Here is an 18602-nt window from a genome sequence, read left to right as displayed (position 1 = left end):
ATTACCAGAGCATTGTAATATAGTATGAAATAGGGCACATGATGCCTCCAGCTTTGTATTTCCTTTTCAAAATTGCTGTGGCTATTTAGGGTCTTTCCTGATCTCATACACATTGCGGAATTGTTTGGTCTATTTCTGTGAAAAATGCCACTGGAATTTTGATAGGGATTGCACTCAATCTCTCAATTGCTTTGGATAGTATGGACAGCTTAACAATATTAATTCTTCCAGTCCATGAACACAGGATGTCTTTTCATTTATTTCTGTCTTCTTCAACGTCTTTTATCAAGGTTTTATCAATGGCTTTTATTATAGTCACAGAGTTGTCCTGTGATTATATTATCACCACAGTAAATTTCAGAACATTTCCATCACTCCAGGTAGAAACTCTGCATCCCTTATCTGTCATCCTACAGTCTCCCCAGCCTGTGGGGATCCACTTTTGTAGATCTATTTTTGTCCTTATAGAGTGGCCTGTTCTGGAAATACATGTGGAATCACACAATATATAGTCTTTTGTAACTGTGTATTTCACTTAGCATAATGTTTCAAAGTTTATCCATGTTGTAGCACATGTCAGTACTGCATTTCTTTTTATTGCCAAATGATGTTCCACTGTTTGAACAGACCGCATATAGTTTATCCACTTATCAGTTGATGAACATTTGGGTTGTTTCCACTTTGGGGCTTTTGTGAATTATGCTGCTAGGAACATTCAAATACAAAGTGTTTGTGTGACTACCTGCTTTCATTTCTCCTAGGTAGATACATAATAGAGGAATTGCCGGGTCATCAGGTAACTCTGTTATCTTTTGAGGAACTGCCAGAGTATTTTCTAAAATGGCAGCATCGTTTTACATCCCCACGGGCAGTGTATGAGAGTGTCAGTTTCTCCATATTTTCACTAGCACTTGCTACGGTTATCTTGGGACTTTGTTTTAAACAGGGTCCCTCTGGCTGCTCTGTGCCGAACAGGCTGAGGGAGACAGAGATATTAATAGAAGCTGGAGACCCAGTGAGTAGGGACTATAATTGTCCAAGCTGCAGGGCATGGTGCCTGGACCAGAATGGGGGCAGCAGAGGAGGTGAGAAGTGACTGGATTGTGGACAGACTTTGAAGATGGAGTTAATGGGATTTGTTGCTAGAGCAGTTGTGGGGTGTGAGAAAAGGAGGCGGGGAATCAAGATTGACCCATCAACTGAGATGAATAAGACTGGTAGGAGAGGGTTTGGCAGGTGGAATCAGGAGCTCAGTTTTGGGCAACTGAGTTTGAGATACTGCAGACATTCATATGGAACGTCCGGTAGGGACTGGGTATTCCATGCTCGATTTACTGTTGGAAGTCATCGCACGTTTCCTTAATAATTCAAGTCAGAATTGAATCTGCAATCCAGGGTCTCAGTTTCTCCCTCCAGAAAATGGGATCAGGAGTACCACTGCCATGAGGCTGGGGAATTCCTCTGCAGCACAGGGCAGGGTTGCACATCTGGAAACCAAGGTAATGCGTAGAGTGAAAAGGTCCACAACCGGGAAGAGAAATGGAGGTTACGCTTGGTTCAGACAGCGTCCGCCTGTCCATCTCCCCGCCCCCAGCCTCTGGCTGCCATTAGAGACAGGGAGGGAAGATTGGGTCGTCACCCTGTCTTTCCCCGCTCTGAGCCGTGTTTCCTCCTTGGGGGCTGCCCGGGCCAAAACTGCTGATGGAAAGCAGCTGCGGGAGGCGCCGAGGTTAGGCGTAAACCCAGGCCCCTCCCCGGCGCCGGCCGACCCCGCTAAGGGAGGGGGACGGGGGCGCCCTAACTCCCCTCCGCTCTTCCGCAGCCGGGCCCGGGGCCCTGGCACGTCCGGCGCGCCTGATGCTTTCCAGATGTGAGCCTAATTCCCCTCCCCCCTCCAACCTGGCCCTGCTGCTCCCGCGCGATAGGGGTTTGGGGAGCCAGGGTCCGATATCCCCCTATCAAATTGGGGACCCAGGCCCGTATCCCCTGCCGGCCGGTCTTGCTTCCCTGTTCAGGCGGTAAAAACCGAATTGGGATGGAATGACTGCAGTAAAGACGCTTCTCTCCCAGACCTCCACGTCTCTCCTGGGCTTGGCCTCCGCCCCTCCCGTAGCCGGCTAGGGAGGCGTAGTAGGGAGCTGGTCCCATGACCCGCCCCTCGCGCCAAACCACACCCAGGACACGCCCCCAAAGACACGCCCCCGAACACGCCCCTCCTAACCCCGGCCCCGAACTTCCACGCCCCTTCGGCGTCCCAGCGGTCTTGCCTCTGGGACGCGCCTCTGCAGCCCCCGCCTCTGTCGTCCGGTCCCCAGCGGAAGGCGCGGTCGGTCGTGTCTGTCTCTCTTCCCCCTTCTGTCTGTGTCTTGGTGTACGTGTTTCTCAGTCACTGTTTCTGACTACTTTTCTGTCTGCGTGTCTCTCCTGTACCCTGCACGTCTCAATCTCTGCAACCCTCTGCCTGTCTCTGTCTCTCTTAGTCCCTAGGTCTCCATCTCTCCAAATCTCCGTCTCCGTGTCCCTATCTCTGCCTCTGTCTCTCCCGGCATCTCTGTCTCCCTCTCTCTGAATTTCTGTGTCCAGTCCATCTTCAGTGAGCTTTCTGTAGCTCCCTCCACCTTTCTGTGTCTCTCCCACCTCTAATTCCCAGCTTGCCAGCGGCGGCGCTTTGCCCTCCGGGTTTCTACCTCCTACGGCTTTGGCGCCGGCGGGGTGGGCGGTTCGGCGGACCGCGGGCGCCCCCGTGTGGCCAGCAGGGAGCTGCCAGGAGACGACTGCGGGCTGAGGGTGCAGCGCCCGCAAGAGTGTGTTCAGGGCAGGACACTATGGGCATCCGTGGGTGATACTCGCTCTGTGAGTGTGTACTACTCTGAGATCGCGCGTGACGTCCAGAGGTTGTGCGTAGCTGTGTGACCTTGTGAGATTTTCTCTGACAACCAGAAACTGGGCGTGACTGTGTAAAATCGTGTTCAGTTCAGTTCAGTCGCTCAGTCGTGTCCAACTCTTTGCGACCCCGTGGACTGCAGCACGCCAGGCCTCCCTGTCCATCGCCAACTCCCAGAGTTTATTCAAACCCATGTCCATTGAGTCGGTGATGCCATCCAACCATCTCATCCTCTGTTGTCACCTTCTCCTCCTGCCTTCAATCTTTCCCAGCATCAGGGTCTTTTCAAATGAGTCAGTTCTTCAAATCGTGTTACACCGAGACATTGTGTGTGACCGTTTACGTGAGTGACCGAGATGACATATCGGTGACTGCGTGTGACACCATGAGTTTGGGTGTCTGTGAGACACTATTTGGGGGACTGTGACATCGAGAGACCATGTGTGAGCAAGAGGTCGTGTGTGACAGTGTGCAATATGGTGAGGATGGGAGAGTTGTGTGTGTCCACGGGGAGACGGTGTGTGAGAGAGGGCAAGAATGAATGAGAATGGCCCACCAAGTAATGGTGTGAGAAGCAGTGTGAGAGACCTGTGGGGAGGGAAGCTGAGTGTGAATGACCTTGTGAGTGTTCGACAAGGATGTGTCAGCCACAGTGATGACGTGTGAGATGCCGGGTGTGCCTGTGTGTAACACAGATCGTGTGGGACCCTGAGAGACTGGCAGAGTATCATGACAGTGCATTAGAGAATGTGCAACTGTCCAGGACGCTCAGATGAGCATGCAAGAGAAACCTCATGGGTGTTAAGTTGTGACGCCGGGAGGCTGCGGTATGAAGGCAGCACCTGTGTGTGATACAGATTGTGTGAGGCTCAGCAAGGCATCTTGAGAGGTGGTGTGTGGAACTGTGTATGTGTGTGTCTACACTTGACGCTCAGGGTTGTCCCTCTGACTGTGGTTGTGTAGGATGTGACTGGTGGTGATGGGCCTCTCGGAGAGATCGTGAGGGACTGTGTGACATTTCGAGAGGTCGAGTGACTGTGTCGCCGCGGAAGGTTAGGGCGGTTCAGGAGACTGTACACAGCATCATGTGACACAGCGAGGGGTTGTGCATCTCTGCGAGGGACTGTGAGTGTGATTCTGTATGCTGAGAGGAGATCATCTGGGATGGGGTGACACGGAGGTTGTGGGTGTGACAGGGTGGCAGAGCGTATGTAATGGAGTGTGAGGCTGTGTGGGACCCACAGGAGAGATTTGGATGACTGTGGGATAAATGTGGCAGAGCCGGGGGGGGTGGGGAGGGCCCATCCCAAGACTCTTTTCCTGTGAGTGTGTGTGTGTGTGTGTGAGTGTGACAGAGACAGAGACAGAGATTGAAAAGGGAGACTGACACAGAGAGAGAAAGGGAGAGAGACACAGACACACAAAGACAAAGAGAGAGATGGACAGATGTAACGAGAGGACCCAGAGAGACAGGACGCGAGGGTGATGGGTATGCTGGTGGCGGTAGCAGGAGGAGGCGGGTCCTCAGGGGCTGTGCCCCAGGAGAGGGGGCGGGGCAGAACTGAGGTGGGTACCCAGACGCTGTGTCTCTGCCACCCGCCGGCCTTCCCAGCCCTGAGCAGCAACAGGTAGGAGGCTATGGTCCTGAACCCCGACAGCTGGTCCCTCTGCCTGGGAATGAATGAATGCATGAGTGAATGAGTGACTTTATCCTTGCTCATCTCCGTCAGCCTGTCTTTCCCTGTCTCTCCATGTGCCCTCCTCTGTCCTCTTTCATCACTCTGGGTCCCCTCCTGCCCCTCCACTTCCTTCTGTCTGTTCCCTGCCCTTTCTGTCCTCTCTCCCCTCTATCACTGTCCCTGTCTCGAGCACTCCATTTGCCCTTCTGTCTACCCTCTCCCTCCTCCGTCACTCCATCTCTCCCTAAGCCTTCCATCGCCCCTTCTCTTTCCTCCCTCTGTCCTTTCATCCGCTCTGTGCTTCTCTCTCCCATATCACTCTGTCTCTGTCCTCACACCCCTCTCTCCCTGTCTCTACTCCCGTCCCTCCCGCCTGTCTCTCCATCTTTCTCTCCCTCAGTCTCTTTATCCCTCCTCCCCCTCCCCATCTCTCTCTGTTTGTCCCTGTCGCCATCCTCCCTGTCCCTCTCCCAGTCCTGGCTGTGTTGCCCCCCTCTCCAGCCCTTTCTCTGGCTGCTAATGAGCAGAGGAGCCTTTGAGGTGGCCAGGGCTGAGATGGGGGGCTCCCTTAGGGGGGGCGAAGGGGGCAGCTGCTGCCAAGGCCCTAATGAGGCCCCCTCTGCGCCCCTCCCGCGGTGATCTTAATTCCTTCTTCTCCCTGGAGCCACTGCTAATTGGCCTGGGGAGGGCCCCCTCCTGGCTCTTGCACTCTCCCCGGGAGGTGAGGACACCTGGATCTCTGGATCCAACACCTGTGTTCCTGTCCTTCTGTCCCTCCCTCCACCTGCCTCTCGGCCTCCCATCTGTGCTTCCTCGCTGCCTTCCCTCTCTTCCCTCTGTTCCCTCCTTCACCTGCCTCTAGGTACCCCATCTGTGCACCCCTCCAAGCCTTCTCTTGGCCCTCTCGTCCCTGTTCATTGGTCCCTCTTTCGGCCGGCTTCTTGGTCCCCCATCTACGCAGATCACCATCTCTCCCCTTTTCTTCTCTTTTCCTGTCTCTTCCTCCACTCTGGGCACCGCATCGGTGAGCCCTTCCACGCACGCCCCCATTACTGGGTTCCACCACCACCGCCAACCCTATCTGGGAACCCACCTTTGCCCTAGCCTACTCCTTCGCCCCCACTCCCACCGGCTTTTAACCTTTCCCCGCCGCAGCCATGTCCAACAACATGGCCAAGATCGCAGAGGCCCGGAAGACCGTCGAGCAGCTGAAGCTGGAGGTGAACATCGACCGCATGAAGGTGCTGGGTCGGGGTGGGGAGGAAGGCCGCGGGCTTCGGGGCTGGAGTCTGGACTGGTCAGACTTGGGAGTGGAGCCGGGAGCCCGGGTGGAAAGATCCCCTTCGGAACCGGACTGGACTCCAAGGAAGGGGGGTGGGGGGTGGGGAGCGGCTGGACAAGGGGGCTGGACCGAGAAGGGGCGGGGCCACACCTGGGGTGGGGCCTAAGGGCGGGGCCTGGCAATGGGAGGGGCCGGACACGGGGGCGGGGCCTGACAAGGGACGGGCCCGACTAGAGGAGGGGCCCAGGCTGGGGCGGGGCGGGGCGGGGCGTGGACATCTCCCCTGGGTGCTCGCAGGTGTCGCAGGCAGCGGCCGAGCTCCTGGCCTTCTGCGAGACTCACGCCAAAGATGACCCGCTGGTGACGCCGGTACCCGCCGCAGAGAACCCCTTCCGAGACAAGCGCCTCTTCTGCGTCCTGCTCTGATCCCTCCCGACAGTTTGACCCCCGCACCCCGTCAAAATATGAATCCAATAAACGTGGTGACTGCGGGGGTGCCTGTGCTCTCAGGGAAACTGAGGCACATGCAGAACTTGGGGCCACCATAGAGGAGCCCGTGTCCCTTCTCATTCCTTCTTCGTGTGTGTGGAGTGTGGGGGTGTGGGGCGAGGTTATGTGGACGCGGAGCAGGGGGATATCAGAGGACATCCTGCGTCCTGGCTCTGGCCTCCACCGAGTGTTCCCGCGATCCTGAATTGATTTAATCGTCCCAACAGCCCCAGAAAGCAATTGGCTACTTGTATGAGGAAACTGAGCCAAAGGAGGTCCCTTAATCAGAGTCACAAGCTAAGAGAGAATGGGGTGAAGACTGTAAGCTCCCGCTCCCTGAACCTCTCAGCGGCGGCTCTTCTTGCCTCTCTCCTGGGTTGGAGGTCCTTAGAATATCCAGTCCCCACCTTTCTCGTCCCCTGAATGGTTCCAGCCCCTTTTTACACATGGGCCTACTCCCTACCACAGCCCCGCCCCCACAAGCACTGAACTTGTCCCTGTTCGTTTATTCATTCTTCCAAACACTCTTGGTCCTGTAATGGTTGAAACAGGGGTCATGGACACGTCCAAGACAGCCCTGGCCCTGGGTTCCTGGGGTTCAGAATCCAGTGGGAGTGACAGACCTGTCCTCGGATAGTGATGATTCAGAGTGGGCAGGGCTGGGATGGGGGAATTCAGAGGGAAGGCCTGACTCATCTTGAAGGTCAGGGAAGGCTTCCTGGAGGAGGGGACATCTGAGCTGGTACATGGTGGGAATTAAACATGGGGACCTAGAGAAGAGAGAAGTTGGGCTACAGAAGACAAATCAGTATGTACATTCTTTTCTATTTCCTTTTATCTGGGGACACGGATTACGGTGACAGCCCTGATTCCTCTTCTGTGTTTCCCACTTCATACACTGGTGATCTCCAGGACCTGTATTTGTTGTTTAGCTGCTAAGTTGTGTCTGACTTTTGGGGACCCCATGGACTATAGCCCACCAGGCTCCTCTGTCCGTGTGATATTCCATGCAAGAATACTGGAGTGGGTAGCCATTTCCTTCTCCAGGGGATCTTTCCCACCTAGGGACTGAACCCATGTCTCCTTCATTGCAGACAAATTCTTTACCACTGAGCCACCAGGGAAGCCCTTTTAGGACCTATGTAGCCAGCAGTTAAATGAGAGTTCTTCACATAAAAGCCCACCTTGATGGCTTCTTCCATTTGCAAGGTCTGGGTGACCTCAGAACTGCATAACCTCCACGGTGACCAGAAGCTATGAGATGGGGCCCTGGCTTTTCAGTTTGCCAAAATCCCCACCACACCCGATTGTCTCCCAGTGAGGGACACTGGGGGTCAGACACTATTTATCACAGAGCCTATGCCAGGAGCTTCTTACAGAGAAATGAAGAGAAAGGTTAAATGCCTTGAACCCACGATTCTATGGAAAATAAACGCAGACTGGGTGAGCTATGGGCTTGGTTAATTATTTAACCTGATTGGTCTGAGGTCCACTGAGTTTGCGACCCCTCCCCTCTCCTCGAGCCCTCTTGTCTTGAGTCTGCACCCCTGGATCTGGTGGAGATGACTCCCTAGGCCTCCCCTTCCCAGAGGGGCCATGCCTGTGTCTGGCAAGTGCTCCATTATTCACATTGAATTAGGGTCCCCTGGGCCCCAAATCTGAGCTTCCTGTTGAATTGAGGCAAGAGACGCTGTAATTACATCTCCCTCCTGCCTCCCACCTCTCAGCCTGGCTCCGGCCTTGGTTGCATCATGTCTGTGGGAGCCCCGGGGGAGACAGGGAGGGGGACAGAGAGAGCCAAGGATGAGCTGAAGGGAGGTGGAGTGATGCTGAGGGGAAGTTGCCAGAAGGATTCTGGAATTTCACAGACTCAGCATCCTTGCATCTTAGAACCTGAAATGCAAAGGAATCTCAGAAACTCAGAGGGCTGGAATTCTGGAGTCTTTGAACCCTGTGGGGCCAGGATGGTGGGGTCCTGTCCCCTAATTGGGCTAGGATTCCAGGACTCCGCACTTCAGAAGTGTACGGACTACTTGAGCCTGACCTGTTAGACCCTTTGAACCCTGGGATCTTGGAATTGGTCTTGGGGAATGGGAAGCTGGGGAGAAGCAAGTGGGGTTGGCTGACCTAGTGGTGGGCAGGGAGCTGGAGGAATGTGTGCCTGCCTGGAGGAGCGGGGCTGGGTGAGCCTGCACCCAGACTGAGGCTGGGAGAGACGAGAAGCCAGAAAGCAGAAGCTGGAGTGGGTCCTGGGTGACCAGCCTCCAAACCGATAATCTCATTAGCTGGGTATGACTTCTGGTTCCCTTTTCCTGCCACCCCCAGCTGTGAGGTCAGCTCTGGGGTCAGGCTCAGGCCAGTCAGAGCCAGGCCAAGAGGCAGAGGTGAATACCTGGGGAAGTGCTGGTATTCAGCAGTTCCCTCCCACTTCACTCCAAACCCCAGGGCTTCGGGCTGCCCCACCCAGCTGTCCTCCTTCCACACCCCACCCCGCATGCTTGGCACTGAGGGGCTGGAGAGTAGGAGTGGACTTAGCAGGGCCAGAAGGAGCCATAATCATGGCCATCACTTATCAGGAGTCCGGTTTCACAAGCCCATCTCACTCCATTCTAATGGCAGCTCCCACAAGGACTCTGCTTAACCCCATTTTACAGACATGGAAGACGGGCACAGAGAGATAACCTGGTCAGTTGGGGCTTGAGGTTGGAGTGGGAGGAGCAAATGGATGACCTCCGGAGGGGCCGGAGGGGTTCAAACGGGGCCTTGAGGGACAGAAGTGAGGGGATCCCAGGGGAGGCACCCAGCCCAGGCAAAGGCAGGGCAGGGGCAGAGTAGGGATACCAGGGGTCGGTGAAGGAAGCAGCGACTAGTAGGTGGGCAAGGGCTGGAAAACGGGGTGGTGGGCAGAGAATATTGGCCTCTAGCTGAAGGGGCTGGGGCCTGCTAAGGAGGGATGGGTCAGGATGGACACACGGCAGCTCCTCACAGCAGTGAGTGGGCACAGATGACAAGTGGGCCTGGCAGGCATGAGCAGCTGGTGGCGTGTGTGTGTGTGTGTGTGTGTGTGTGTGTGTATGAGGTGGGGCCAGCTCCCTCCCAGGGCAGAGCCTGGAGGACGGAAGCCCGGGAGCCAGGAGAGGGTCAGGCCCAGGGCAAGCTGGCATCTTAGGTCAACAGCACGACCAGATGCAGGCCTGGGCAGGCAGCTGTAGGCGCAGGCCGGCAGGAGTGGGAGAGCTTGTCCCGGTCCCATTTCCTGGCCTGCTTGGTGCTTGTCCACATGAGGACACTCGCCCGGATGGAATGACTCAGCTGAGGGCCTGCCCAGGCTCCAGCTATGGCCCTCCACTCCCACCGCTTGTCGAACGTCACTTGGGACCACGCCCCGATCGGATGGTACCACCTCTGAGTCCCTCAGCCCTCTACTCATGGTGGTTTGTTGAGTGAATAACAACTCCACCAGTAACTGTCTGAGAGCTCCCTAAAAGCAGGCAGAGTGAATTCCGTCTCTAATCTAGGTCCGTATAGTCAAAGCTATGGTTATTCCGGTAGTCATGTAAGGATGTGAGAGTTGGACTATACAGAAAGCTGAGCACCAAAGAATTGATGCTTTTGAACTGTGGAGTTGGAGAAGACTCTTGAGAGTGCCTTGGACTGCAAGGGGATCAAACCAGTCCATCCTAAAGGAAATCAGCCCTGAATATTCATTGGAAGGACTGATGCTGAAGCTGAAGCTCCAATACTTTGGCCACCTGATGCGAAGAACTGACTCATTTGAAAAGACCCTGATGCTGGGAAAGAGTGAAGGCACGAGGAGAAGGGGACAACAGAGGATGAGATGGCTGGATGGCATCACCGACTCGATGGACATGAGTTTGAGCAAGCTCTGGGAGTTGGTGATGGACAGGGAAGCCTGGCATGCTGCAGTCCATGGGGTCGCAAAGAGTCAGACACAACTGAGGGACTGAACTGAATCTTTGTTCAGTCGCTGAACAAAGTACAACATCCCAACAAAGGCAAGGCAGCCATTTGATGAAGAACATCAAGGCTTAGATACATACGGACACACGTGGGCTGACACAGCCATGAAGAAACACGTGGTCACCAATGAACAGACACAACACACCCATAGACACAGATAAACAAAGAGACCTTACAGGAAAGAATACCCACCACTCACACACACACACACACACACACACACACACCATGCTGATACAATGCTCACTTAGGTGACCCAAACCCATACACGCGAAGTTCACAGGTCCACAGTCTCTAGCACGCTCCCTTCTGGGTACCCATTCCTCCCCCACACGGTGCTGTGTGTCCATTCCCAGTCCTCCCAGGGCTGTCCTCCGTCTTCTGTAGTGCTGCCCCGGGGTCCCTCTGGGGAGGCTCGAGTCCCTTCTCAGCACTGCGTGGCAGGGTAAGGGTGCTGACTCACCCGTTCAGAGCAGTTCCCTCCGACAGCTCTTTCCACCCCCCTGGAAGCCACCACCCCACCCTCCAGCACACCCCAGCTGGGGTGACCTCTCACAGCTGAGCAGGAGGCTGGGGGCTCCCCAGAAGGTGAGTGTGTCTGACCCCGGCACGGACCCCAGGGATTCTTAGGAAGGAGTGAGAGTCGTCACTTCTCCTGCCTGCTCTGGAGCACAGAATTCATGGCAAGGTCGCCAGGGCTTCTGACCCTCAGCGGCAAAGGTGGGGAAATCAACCGAGGCCTGGAGGGGGGTACCATCTGAGACCTGGTGGGTCAGGGGAGCAGCATGGACTTCCCGAATGCTCAACAGTGCCTGGCGGGGGCAGGAAGCCAGTGATAGGGAGGCTCCGGGCACCAGAGCACCCCCTCCCACTCCTGCAATTCCCCTGATGTCAAGACAGGACACTACCCTGCCAGGCATCATCCTTCATTAATATGAGAGAACTTCCTGAGTTCCCTTTGGTCTGGCTGGGGATTGCGCAGAGTATGAGGAGGGAACCACGTGGCCAAGTAGGCCTGAGACACAAACACCAGGCACCCTCAGAGCAGGGCTGAGTGGTCCCTCTCCAGAGCCCCTGGTATGGTCAGGGCTGGGGCACCCATCCTGGCGGAAGCTGGGAGTGCCAGCTGGCCATGGGTGATAGGGAGCCGGGAGCCGGGAGATGGGGGAGAGGGGAGGGGATCATGGTCATGGAGGCCGGGGTGACATGAGGACAGAGAGAGGAAGTCGGGAGCTGCCCAGTGTCCAATCCTCAGGGTCAGGACCATTCTTCCCGGCCTTGGATGAGCTGGGATATCTACACAGGTTCTCGCCTTGTTCCAAAGAGGGGTCTCGGATGGGTCCCTGGCCATGATCAGTCCATCAGGCCCACGGAGTCAGTGTTGCCCCATTGTACAGACGAGGACACTGAGGTCCCCTGGCTTCCCTTCCTGGCCTTGGGACCACCCCATAGCAAGGAGGTGGTTAAATGGGGACAGGAACTCCAGTCAAATGGCATAAGATCTTGAATTTGTCATCTCTGCATTTAAATGGCCTCCCTGAAAAATATGGGACGTCTGAGAAGGTCTCTGAGGTCTTATCTGACCCTTGGGTGGGGAGGCCGCATGGGAAATGGGCTCAGTGGGAATAAGGACTGGTGACCACTGTGCTGGCCGCGGGTACACACAGGCAGACCACACAGGCGGGAGGGTGGTGTGGCTGGCAATGTGTCTGTGGAGGGCTGGGAGACATTCTGGAAGAGCAATGTTGGAACCCTGGACTGGAGGGCTGTCTGTGGCTAAAATATTATTCCTTAAAGTCAAGGTCACCAGCGCTTGGCCTGGGGCCCGGGAGGGCTGCTGGGGTGAGAGACAAGAGGGCGGGAGGGCGCTCCCCTTTGATACTGACCAGTGGAAATCCTGGCAGGGGGAGCTGTCCCCTTTCTGTGGATGTCAGGTCCCTCCTCCCCCGACGGCCTCCCCAGGGCTCAGCGGGGACGGAAGTGTGTGTGAGCTGGGAGCCTGTGGACCAACGGGGCTCCAGGGACTGGCATTTCTTTTCTCTGGCAGGGCCACCTCTTCCCCCAGCCTTGTGGAAGGAGTGAAGTGTGTCCAGGGAACAGAAATCTCAGTTGCGCCTGGAAAACACTCCATAAGGGAAGAATTTCCCGGTCGTTTCTCAATCCTTAGGCAATGCCCTAACCCCGAGGGGCCTGAGCCTAGAATAGATGCCAGAGGCCACCCCCAGACCGCCTCGCAGACTGACCGGCTATGCCGCTCAGGTCCTGTCCGGGTCCCCACTCGCGAGCTCCCAATTCCAGGGACATGATGACTCAGGTGATCCCCCCCCGGGTGCCGCTGGGCAGTGTGGGGGAAGGCAGAAGGTTGCAGAGGCAAGAGCGAGCCGGAGGAGGTGGCAGGTGGTTCAGGATGGGGTCCTTGAGAGGACGTGAGGAGGGAGAGGGAGGCGCAGGAGACGGATGGGTGTCTTGGGCAGGGAAGTGGAGGGGAGCGCGCCAGGGAAGGCGGGAGGGAGCCAAGGGGCCTCTGGAGAAAGCAGGGGGAGGGAAGGCGGGGCAGAGAGAGGAAATGAAAAGCCCGGGGTGAGTGATCAGGGCTAGATGAGTTCGGGAGCGAGGAGGGAGGGAAGTCTGGAGAAGCTGCCACTCGAAGCCGGACCCAGGGAGCAAGACCCCTGGAGAAGGAGCGAAGGGGGACAGAGGGGCTGAGAGAGTCGGCAGAGGTGCGGTGAGGAGGGGCTGGGGAAGCAGAGATGCAGAGGAGGGGATAGGTCGGAGGAGACAGGGAGGGAGGGAAGGCAAGGTGAAGGGAGTGGACCAGGGAGGGGACTGAGCCAGAGCCAGAGCCAGAGCCAGAGCCAGAGACAGAGCCAGAGGAAGAGAGAACTAGGGGCTTGGCAAGGGAAGGACTAGACGGAGAGACAGAGGTAGCGAAGGAAAGAAACAGGAGGGAGAGACGGGGAAGGAGCCTGGGGAGACAGAGGGCAGAGAGAGAAATAGATGCCCCAGAAGTGCGGAGGGTAGCCCGGGACTCCCCTCGCCTCCCTCCAGCTGCACCAAGGACCCCAAGGGAGCAGGGAGCGAGGTGCTGCGCATCACTGGGGCGGACCCATCTCCCCTTCCCTCGACACCTCCCACCCTCCACCTCCCGGGAACCCCTCCAGCCCCCCTCCCCGGGAGGCAGCCGGAGGCCGGGGATGGCGGATTCGTGCCAGAACCTCACGTACGTGCGGGACTCGGTGGGCCCGGCCACCAGCACCCTGATGTTCGTGGCTGGCGTGGTGGGCAACGGGCTGGCGCTGGGCATCTTGGGGGCGCGGCGGCAGTCGCGCCCCTCGGCCTTCGCCGTGCTGGTCACCGGGCTGGCGGTCACCGACCTGCTGGGCACGTGCTTCCTGAGCCCGGCCGTGTTCGCGGCCTACGCCCGCAACAGTTCGCTGCTGGGCCTGGCCCGGGGCCGCCCGGCGCTGTGCGACGCCTTCGCCTTCGCCATGACATTCTTTGGCCTGGCCTCCACGCTCATCCTCTTCGCCATGGCCGTGGAGCGCTGCCTGGCGCTCAGCCACCCCTACCTCTATGCCCAGCTGGACGGACCCCGCCGCGCCCGCCTGGCGCTGCCGGCCATCTACGCCTTCTGCACGATCTTCTGCTCGCTGCCCTTCCTGGGCCTGGGCCAACACCAGCAGTACTGCCCCGGCAGCTGGTGCTTCATCCGCATGCGCTCGGCCGAGCCTGGCGGCTGCGCCTTCTCGCTGGCCTACGCCAGCCTCGTGGCCCTGCTGGTGGCCGCCATCGTCCTCTGCAACGGCTCCGTCACCCTCAGCCTCTGCCGCATGTACCGCCAGCAGAGGCGCCACCAGGGCTCGCTGGTCCCCGGCCCCCGGGCAGGCGAGGACGAGGTTGACCACCTGATTCTGCTGGCCCTCATGACGGGCATCATGGCTGTGTGCTCCCTGCCTCTTACGGTGAGTCCCCTGGGCAGCTCTAGTGGGCAGTGGGGAGGAGGGCAACGCCCAGTTCTAGCCGCCACTGTTTGCACCCACTTCACGGATGGGGAAACTGAGGCTCAAAGAGGTCAGAGACTTTGTCCACAGTCAGACAACTCCAAACTTTACAGAGACGTTTCTCCCCACTTGCTTATGCTCCATTTGACTCCTCCTGATCCTTGTCTCCCCTCTTCCACATCCCTAGCCCCCCACCTCTCCGCCAGTGCTACCCCCACCACCATCCTTCCCCTACCCCTGCAAGACTAATAAGATCCATCATTCAATACTGCACTTGTCTACTCTGTGCTCAGTGGTTTAGAAATCCCTTCTCTGATCATCTCGAGAATGATCTTACGCATCTATTCCATAAGCATTTAGCAAGAAATGTGATGAAGTTTCTGTCGGCATTTCTACAAAGGGTGGGGGGTGATGATGTATTTTGCCCACGATCACACAGAGGCAGGGCTGCACCCTGGGCTTCTCTGAAGCCAGGGTCTGATCGCCTTGCCACCCTGCTCCCCACTTCTCCAGCCCCACCCATGTAGGTGCCCTTGGGCTCTCCTGGCCTCACCCCTTTCCTGCAGGAACTCCTGCCCTGCCCCTCCCAGAGGGCAGCAGGGCTGATCCTGGTCCTGTGGCACCCAGTCCTCCTGATACTGTCTGGACCTCAGCTTCTCTTTCTGCAAAATGCAAGGGCTAGGGTTAGAGTTGAGAATCACCAAACCTTTGAGGGGGTGACGGAGGACTCAGAGATGGGACACATACACACACAGCTCTGGGACCCAGCCTTGCTGCCCCACCTCTCTCCTCCTAGAGCTTTGCTGACTGTCTCCTGGGGCTTTCTCTCCCTCTGCCCTGGATGCATTTCTTATTTAGTTCTCATCTTATTTCTTTCCCCTTCTGACAGGCCGCACCTCCCTCATTTCTGCCAGTGAGCAAGGGAGAGGAGGGGGTCCAGAATGGGGTGTGTGTTGAGGGGTGGGGCAGAGGAGTCCTGGGCTGCTTCTTGATTGCTCTCTGCTTGCCCTCAGATCCGCGGCTTCACCCAGGCCATCGCCCCGGACAGCAGTGAGATGGGAGACCTCCTGGCCTTCCGTTTCAATGCCTTCAACCCCATTCTGGATCCCTGGGTCTTTATCCTCTTCCGCAAGTCCGTCTTCCAGCGGCTGAAGCTCTGGTTCTGTTGCCTGTACTTGAGGCCTGCCCAAGGCGACTCTCGGACGTCCCTCTCTCGGTCCGCCTCGGGGAGGAAGGACTCAAGCGCCCCCCCTGCTCTTGAGGGGAAAAAGGGGAACTGGGTGCCTTTGTCAGCCTGGGGTGAGGGGCAGGGCGGGCACTTACCGGCTGTACAGCTACCCACTAGTACCGTGGGAACACCCTCCAAAGCGGGGTCTGAGGCAGCCTGCTCCCTCTGCTGACATCTGCCCGGTGAGCTTCCGCCCTGTCTTCCGGCCGCAGCTGCCAGAAATTCAGGGACATGACCGATGGCTGTGGGCGGATCAGCCCAGAGATGGTTCCTGGAGCCCTGCCGGCCGGAACATGGACCCTCTGGATTCAGGGGATGATCAGCTGCTATTTCTCCTTTCTCCGGGTGGCCATGAGGGGCTGCTGCGGGAGGAGGGAGATGGGGAGAGGAATTACCCTGGAACATAAAAAGAACAGTTGTCTCAAAATATCCGGCAGCCTGGCCGGCCTGGTCTGGCCCTCACTTGCCCATCCATCTCACTGTCTAAATATTTAGAAGGCAGAAATGTTCCCAGCAGCTTCTGTGCGCTCAGGTCTGCTCTGGTTAGGGTTCTGCCTCTGAACTTCCTTCATTCAGGGTGCCCCTGATGCCCACCCCAAGGCCCCAGCAGACAGCCCTGAGCCCGGCTCTGCGGGGAGGCAGGGGGCTCAAGAGCCACCCTCTCTCTGCCTCATGAAACCTGGGATTTCCTGACAATTTCCCTGTCTCCCTTTCCTTCCCGATTCCCCATTGAACTTGGGAGGCCTGGTCCACCCCCTACCCCACCAGGGGAGAAGGGGCGACTGTTGCCTTGGGAGTGACACCACTGGACAGTTGCTTGAAAAAAACTGCATGGCTTGGTGAGTTGCAAGATGTGGATGGCAGGTGGCAGGAGAAGCTGGAGAATGAAGGGGTGGGAGCTACAGAACCCAGGGACGGCCCAAGGACTCAGACCTAAGTCCTGTACCTATCCCTGGATAAACAGCTGCCCCCGCAACCGCCCCTGCAGAGCCTGACCGCACCCCCTGTGTCCTTGGAACCCTCGCAAAAATGTCATTCATCCATTCATTCATTCAACAAATAGTGGGCCCCGAATCTACCAGGTGCTGGGGACACAAACCGGTCTCAGCCTCACCTGGGACTCTTTTAGGGTGATTTCCAGCCTTCAATTCCCCTTCTGATAGCCGGGGCTTTTCCAGCCATCCACCCCTCTCTCCTCATTAGCCATCCCCTGCCTTTAGGCACTGAACTCAAGGGTTTTCCAGGAGTGAGCATGAAAGGAAGTGGTGCTTCGGGTGGTGGGAGGAGGTGAATGGGAAAGCCCCCAGACTCTCCCCAGCCCTGGTCCCACTTTCCCACTTGCTTCAGGGTTAAAGCAATCATTCTGCCCCTGGGCGGGATGAGGGTGGGGGTGGGTGGAAGAATAGATGAGGCAAGAGCTTCCTATAAAGACGGTGGCTAAAGTGAGTCCTCCACCTCGTGAGTTGCACCCTCCTCGCTCCAGCCTGCTATTATTAGAGCCACTCTACATAAGCTGGAATCAAGGTCCAGAGGAGGCAATCACCAGCCCCAGGGCACACAGCGAGGAGAATGTGCAGCCTGCAGGTGGAGCTGGTTTGTGTTTTTTTTTTGGCTGTGTTGTGCAGCTTGTGGGATCTTAGTTCTCCATTCAAACCCAGGGCTCTTTGCAGTGGAAGCGTGGAGTCCTAACCACTGGACAGCCAGGGAATTCCCTGGTTTATCCTTTTATTTCCTTAATCCAGATGGGGTTAGTGAGTTTCCCTTAGTTTCCTTTCTCCTAGGATGGTGATCGTAATCTAGTACTTAATTTACAGGGCTGTGCTGAGGATTAAATGATTCAATTTAATCATTAAAAAGCAATTTAGCATAAGACCTGGAGTAAAGCCCACAGTATGTGTTACTGTTGCTGCTGCTATTGCTGTGGCTATTGGTGTTTGTTGTCTTTGGCATCTGAGCACATGTGGCTTGAAAACAAAACTTTTCTCCATTGTCATGACATTGTTCCACGGTCCATTTCTCCATTGTCATGACATTGTTCCACGGTCCACCGCCCCCCCCCCCAAGTCACTTTGTTCATTTGAAGGAGTGGCTGTGAGAGTTGAAAATAGATCAAGATGACTGCTTAATGGGTAGGGGGTTTCCTTTTGGGGGAATGAAAATATCCTGGAACTAGAGAGCGATGGTGGTTGTACAATGTCGTCAACGTACCAAATGTCACTGAATTGTACATTTTGAGATGGTTAAAATGGTACATTTTGTGTTATGGGTATTTTACCACAATTTGAAAAAAAAAAAACCATGTAATACTGGACAAAAATTGAGGAAGTTTAGAAACTTTTATAGCAGTCTTGCCAGAGTCATATTGTACCGCTTGAATTTAATAATAAACATGTTGACTTGTACCAAAACAAACCAGAAAACGGGTCAAGCAACAGCAGATGGGGGTCCGGCCTTGTTTACCAAATCTGCCTCAATAGGAACCAACTCAAGGGACCTGGTGTGGAGGGGTTGTGTTTCAGGCAGGAGTCAAGGGCGCACCCTCCAGCCCCACCCCTGCCTATCCAGGTAAGATTCCCTGGGGTAGGGGTGCGCCTCCTCTCCCGGCCTCTGTTCTGGCCCCTCAGAACTCGCTGAATGGCAGCACAGGGCTGGGCTTTTGAACCCCCAGCACCCCAAGGTGGGCGCCACTATCAGTCCTCGTTTTCGGATGTGGATTAAGGGAAGGAGAGGATTCAGTGTTGAAGCTGGTTTTCTGCTGACTTTTACCCACCAGGCCTAACAGCTCAGGACTCCGCCCCCTCCTCTGCGTCCCACTGTGGATGTCTAAACTGTCCAACTCCTGCCCCATCTGCTCTGATCTGGAAGCTCCTCTCCTGGCTGGTTCCTGACTGCTGGGGTAGCGTCTCCGCTGTCAGCCACGGTCCTGTCTGGAGTTCCTGTCTGAGTGGCCCCTCCCCTGCCTGCCAAGCTCCAAGGGCTCCCACTGCCTGGAGGCCAAGGGCCAAACTCCCACGCTCTCTGCTTAGCCACGGCAGAAAATCAAGATTTCCCCAAAGAG

General features: G+C 56.5%; 2 protein-coding genes across 2 annotated transcripts; both read left to right on the top strand.

Moving 5' to 3' along the window:
• The first annotated feature begins 466 nt into the window (after positions 1 to 466).
• On the top strand, positions 467 to 6397 carry GNG8 (G protein subunit gamma 8). Its single transcript, XM_044930777.1, has 3 exons — positions 467 to 1870; positions 5719 to 5804; positions 6143 to 6397. The coding sequence occupies exons 1-3, from the start codon at positions 1858 to 1860 to the stop codon at positions 6269 to 6271; spliced, it is 228 nt and encodes a 75-aa protein (XP_044786712.1). The 5' UTR covers positions 467 to 1857; the 3' UTR covers positions 6272 to 6397.
• Positions 6398 to 12885: 6488 nt separating this feature from the next.
• On the top strand, positions 12886 to 18521 carry PTGIR (prostaglandin I2 receptor). Its single transcript, XM_006067467.4, has 2 exons — positions 12886 to 14277; positions 15330 to 18521. The coding sequence occupies exons 1-2, from the start codon at positions 13510 to 13512 to the stop codon at positions 15714 to 15716; spliced, it is 1155 nt and encodes a 384-aa protein (XP_006067529.2). The 5' UTR covers positions 12886 to 13509; the 3' UTR covers positions 15717 to 18521.
• Positions 18522 to 18602: the final 81 nt, after the last annotated feature.

Source organism: Bubalus bubalis, chromosome 18 (assembly GCF_019923935.1).
Source record: "Bubalus bubalis isolate 160015118507 breed Murrah chromosome 18, NDDB_SH_1, whole genome shotgun sequence".
Taxonomy (NCBI): Eukaryota; Metazoa; Chordata; class Mammalia; order Artiodactyla; family Bovidae; genus Bubalus; species Bubalus bubalis.
Note: the sequence above shows the minus strand (reverse complement) of the source record. Positions and strands in the feature narration are given on the sequence as shown.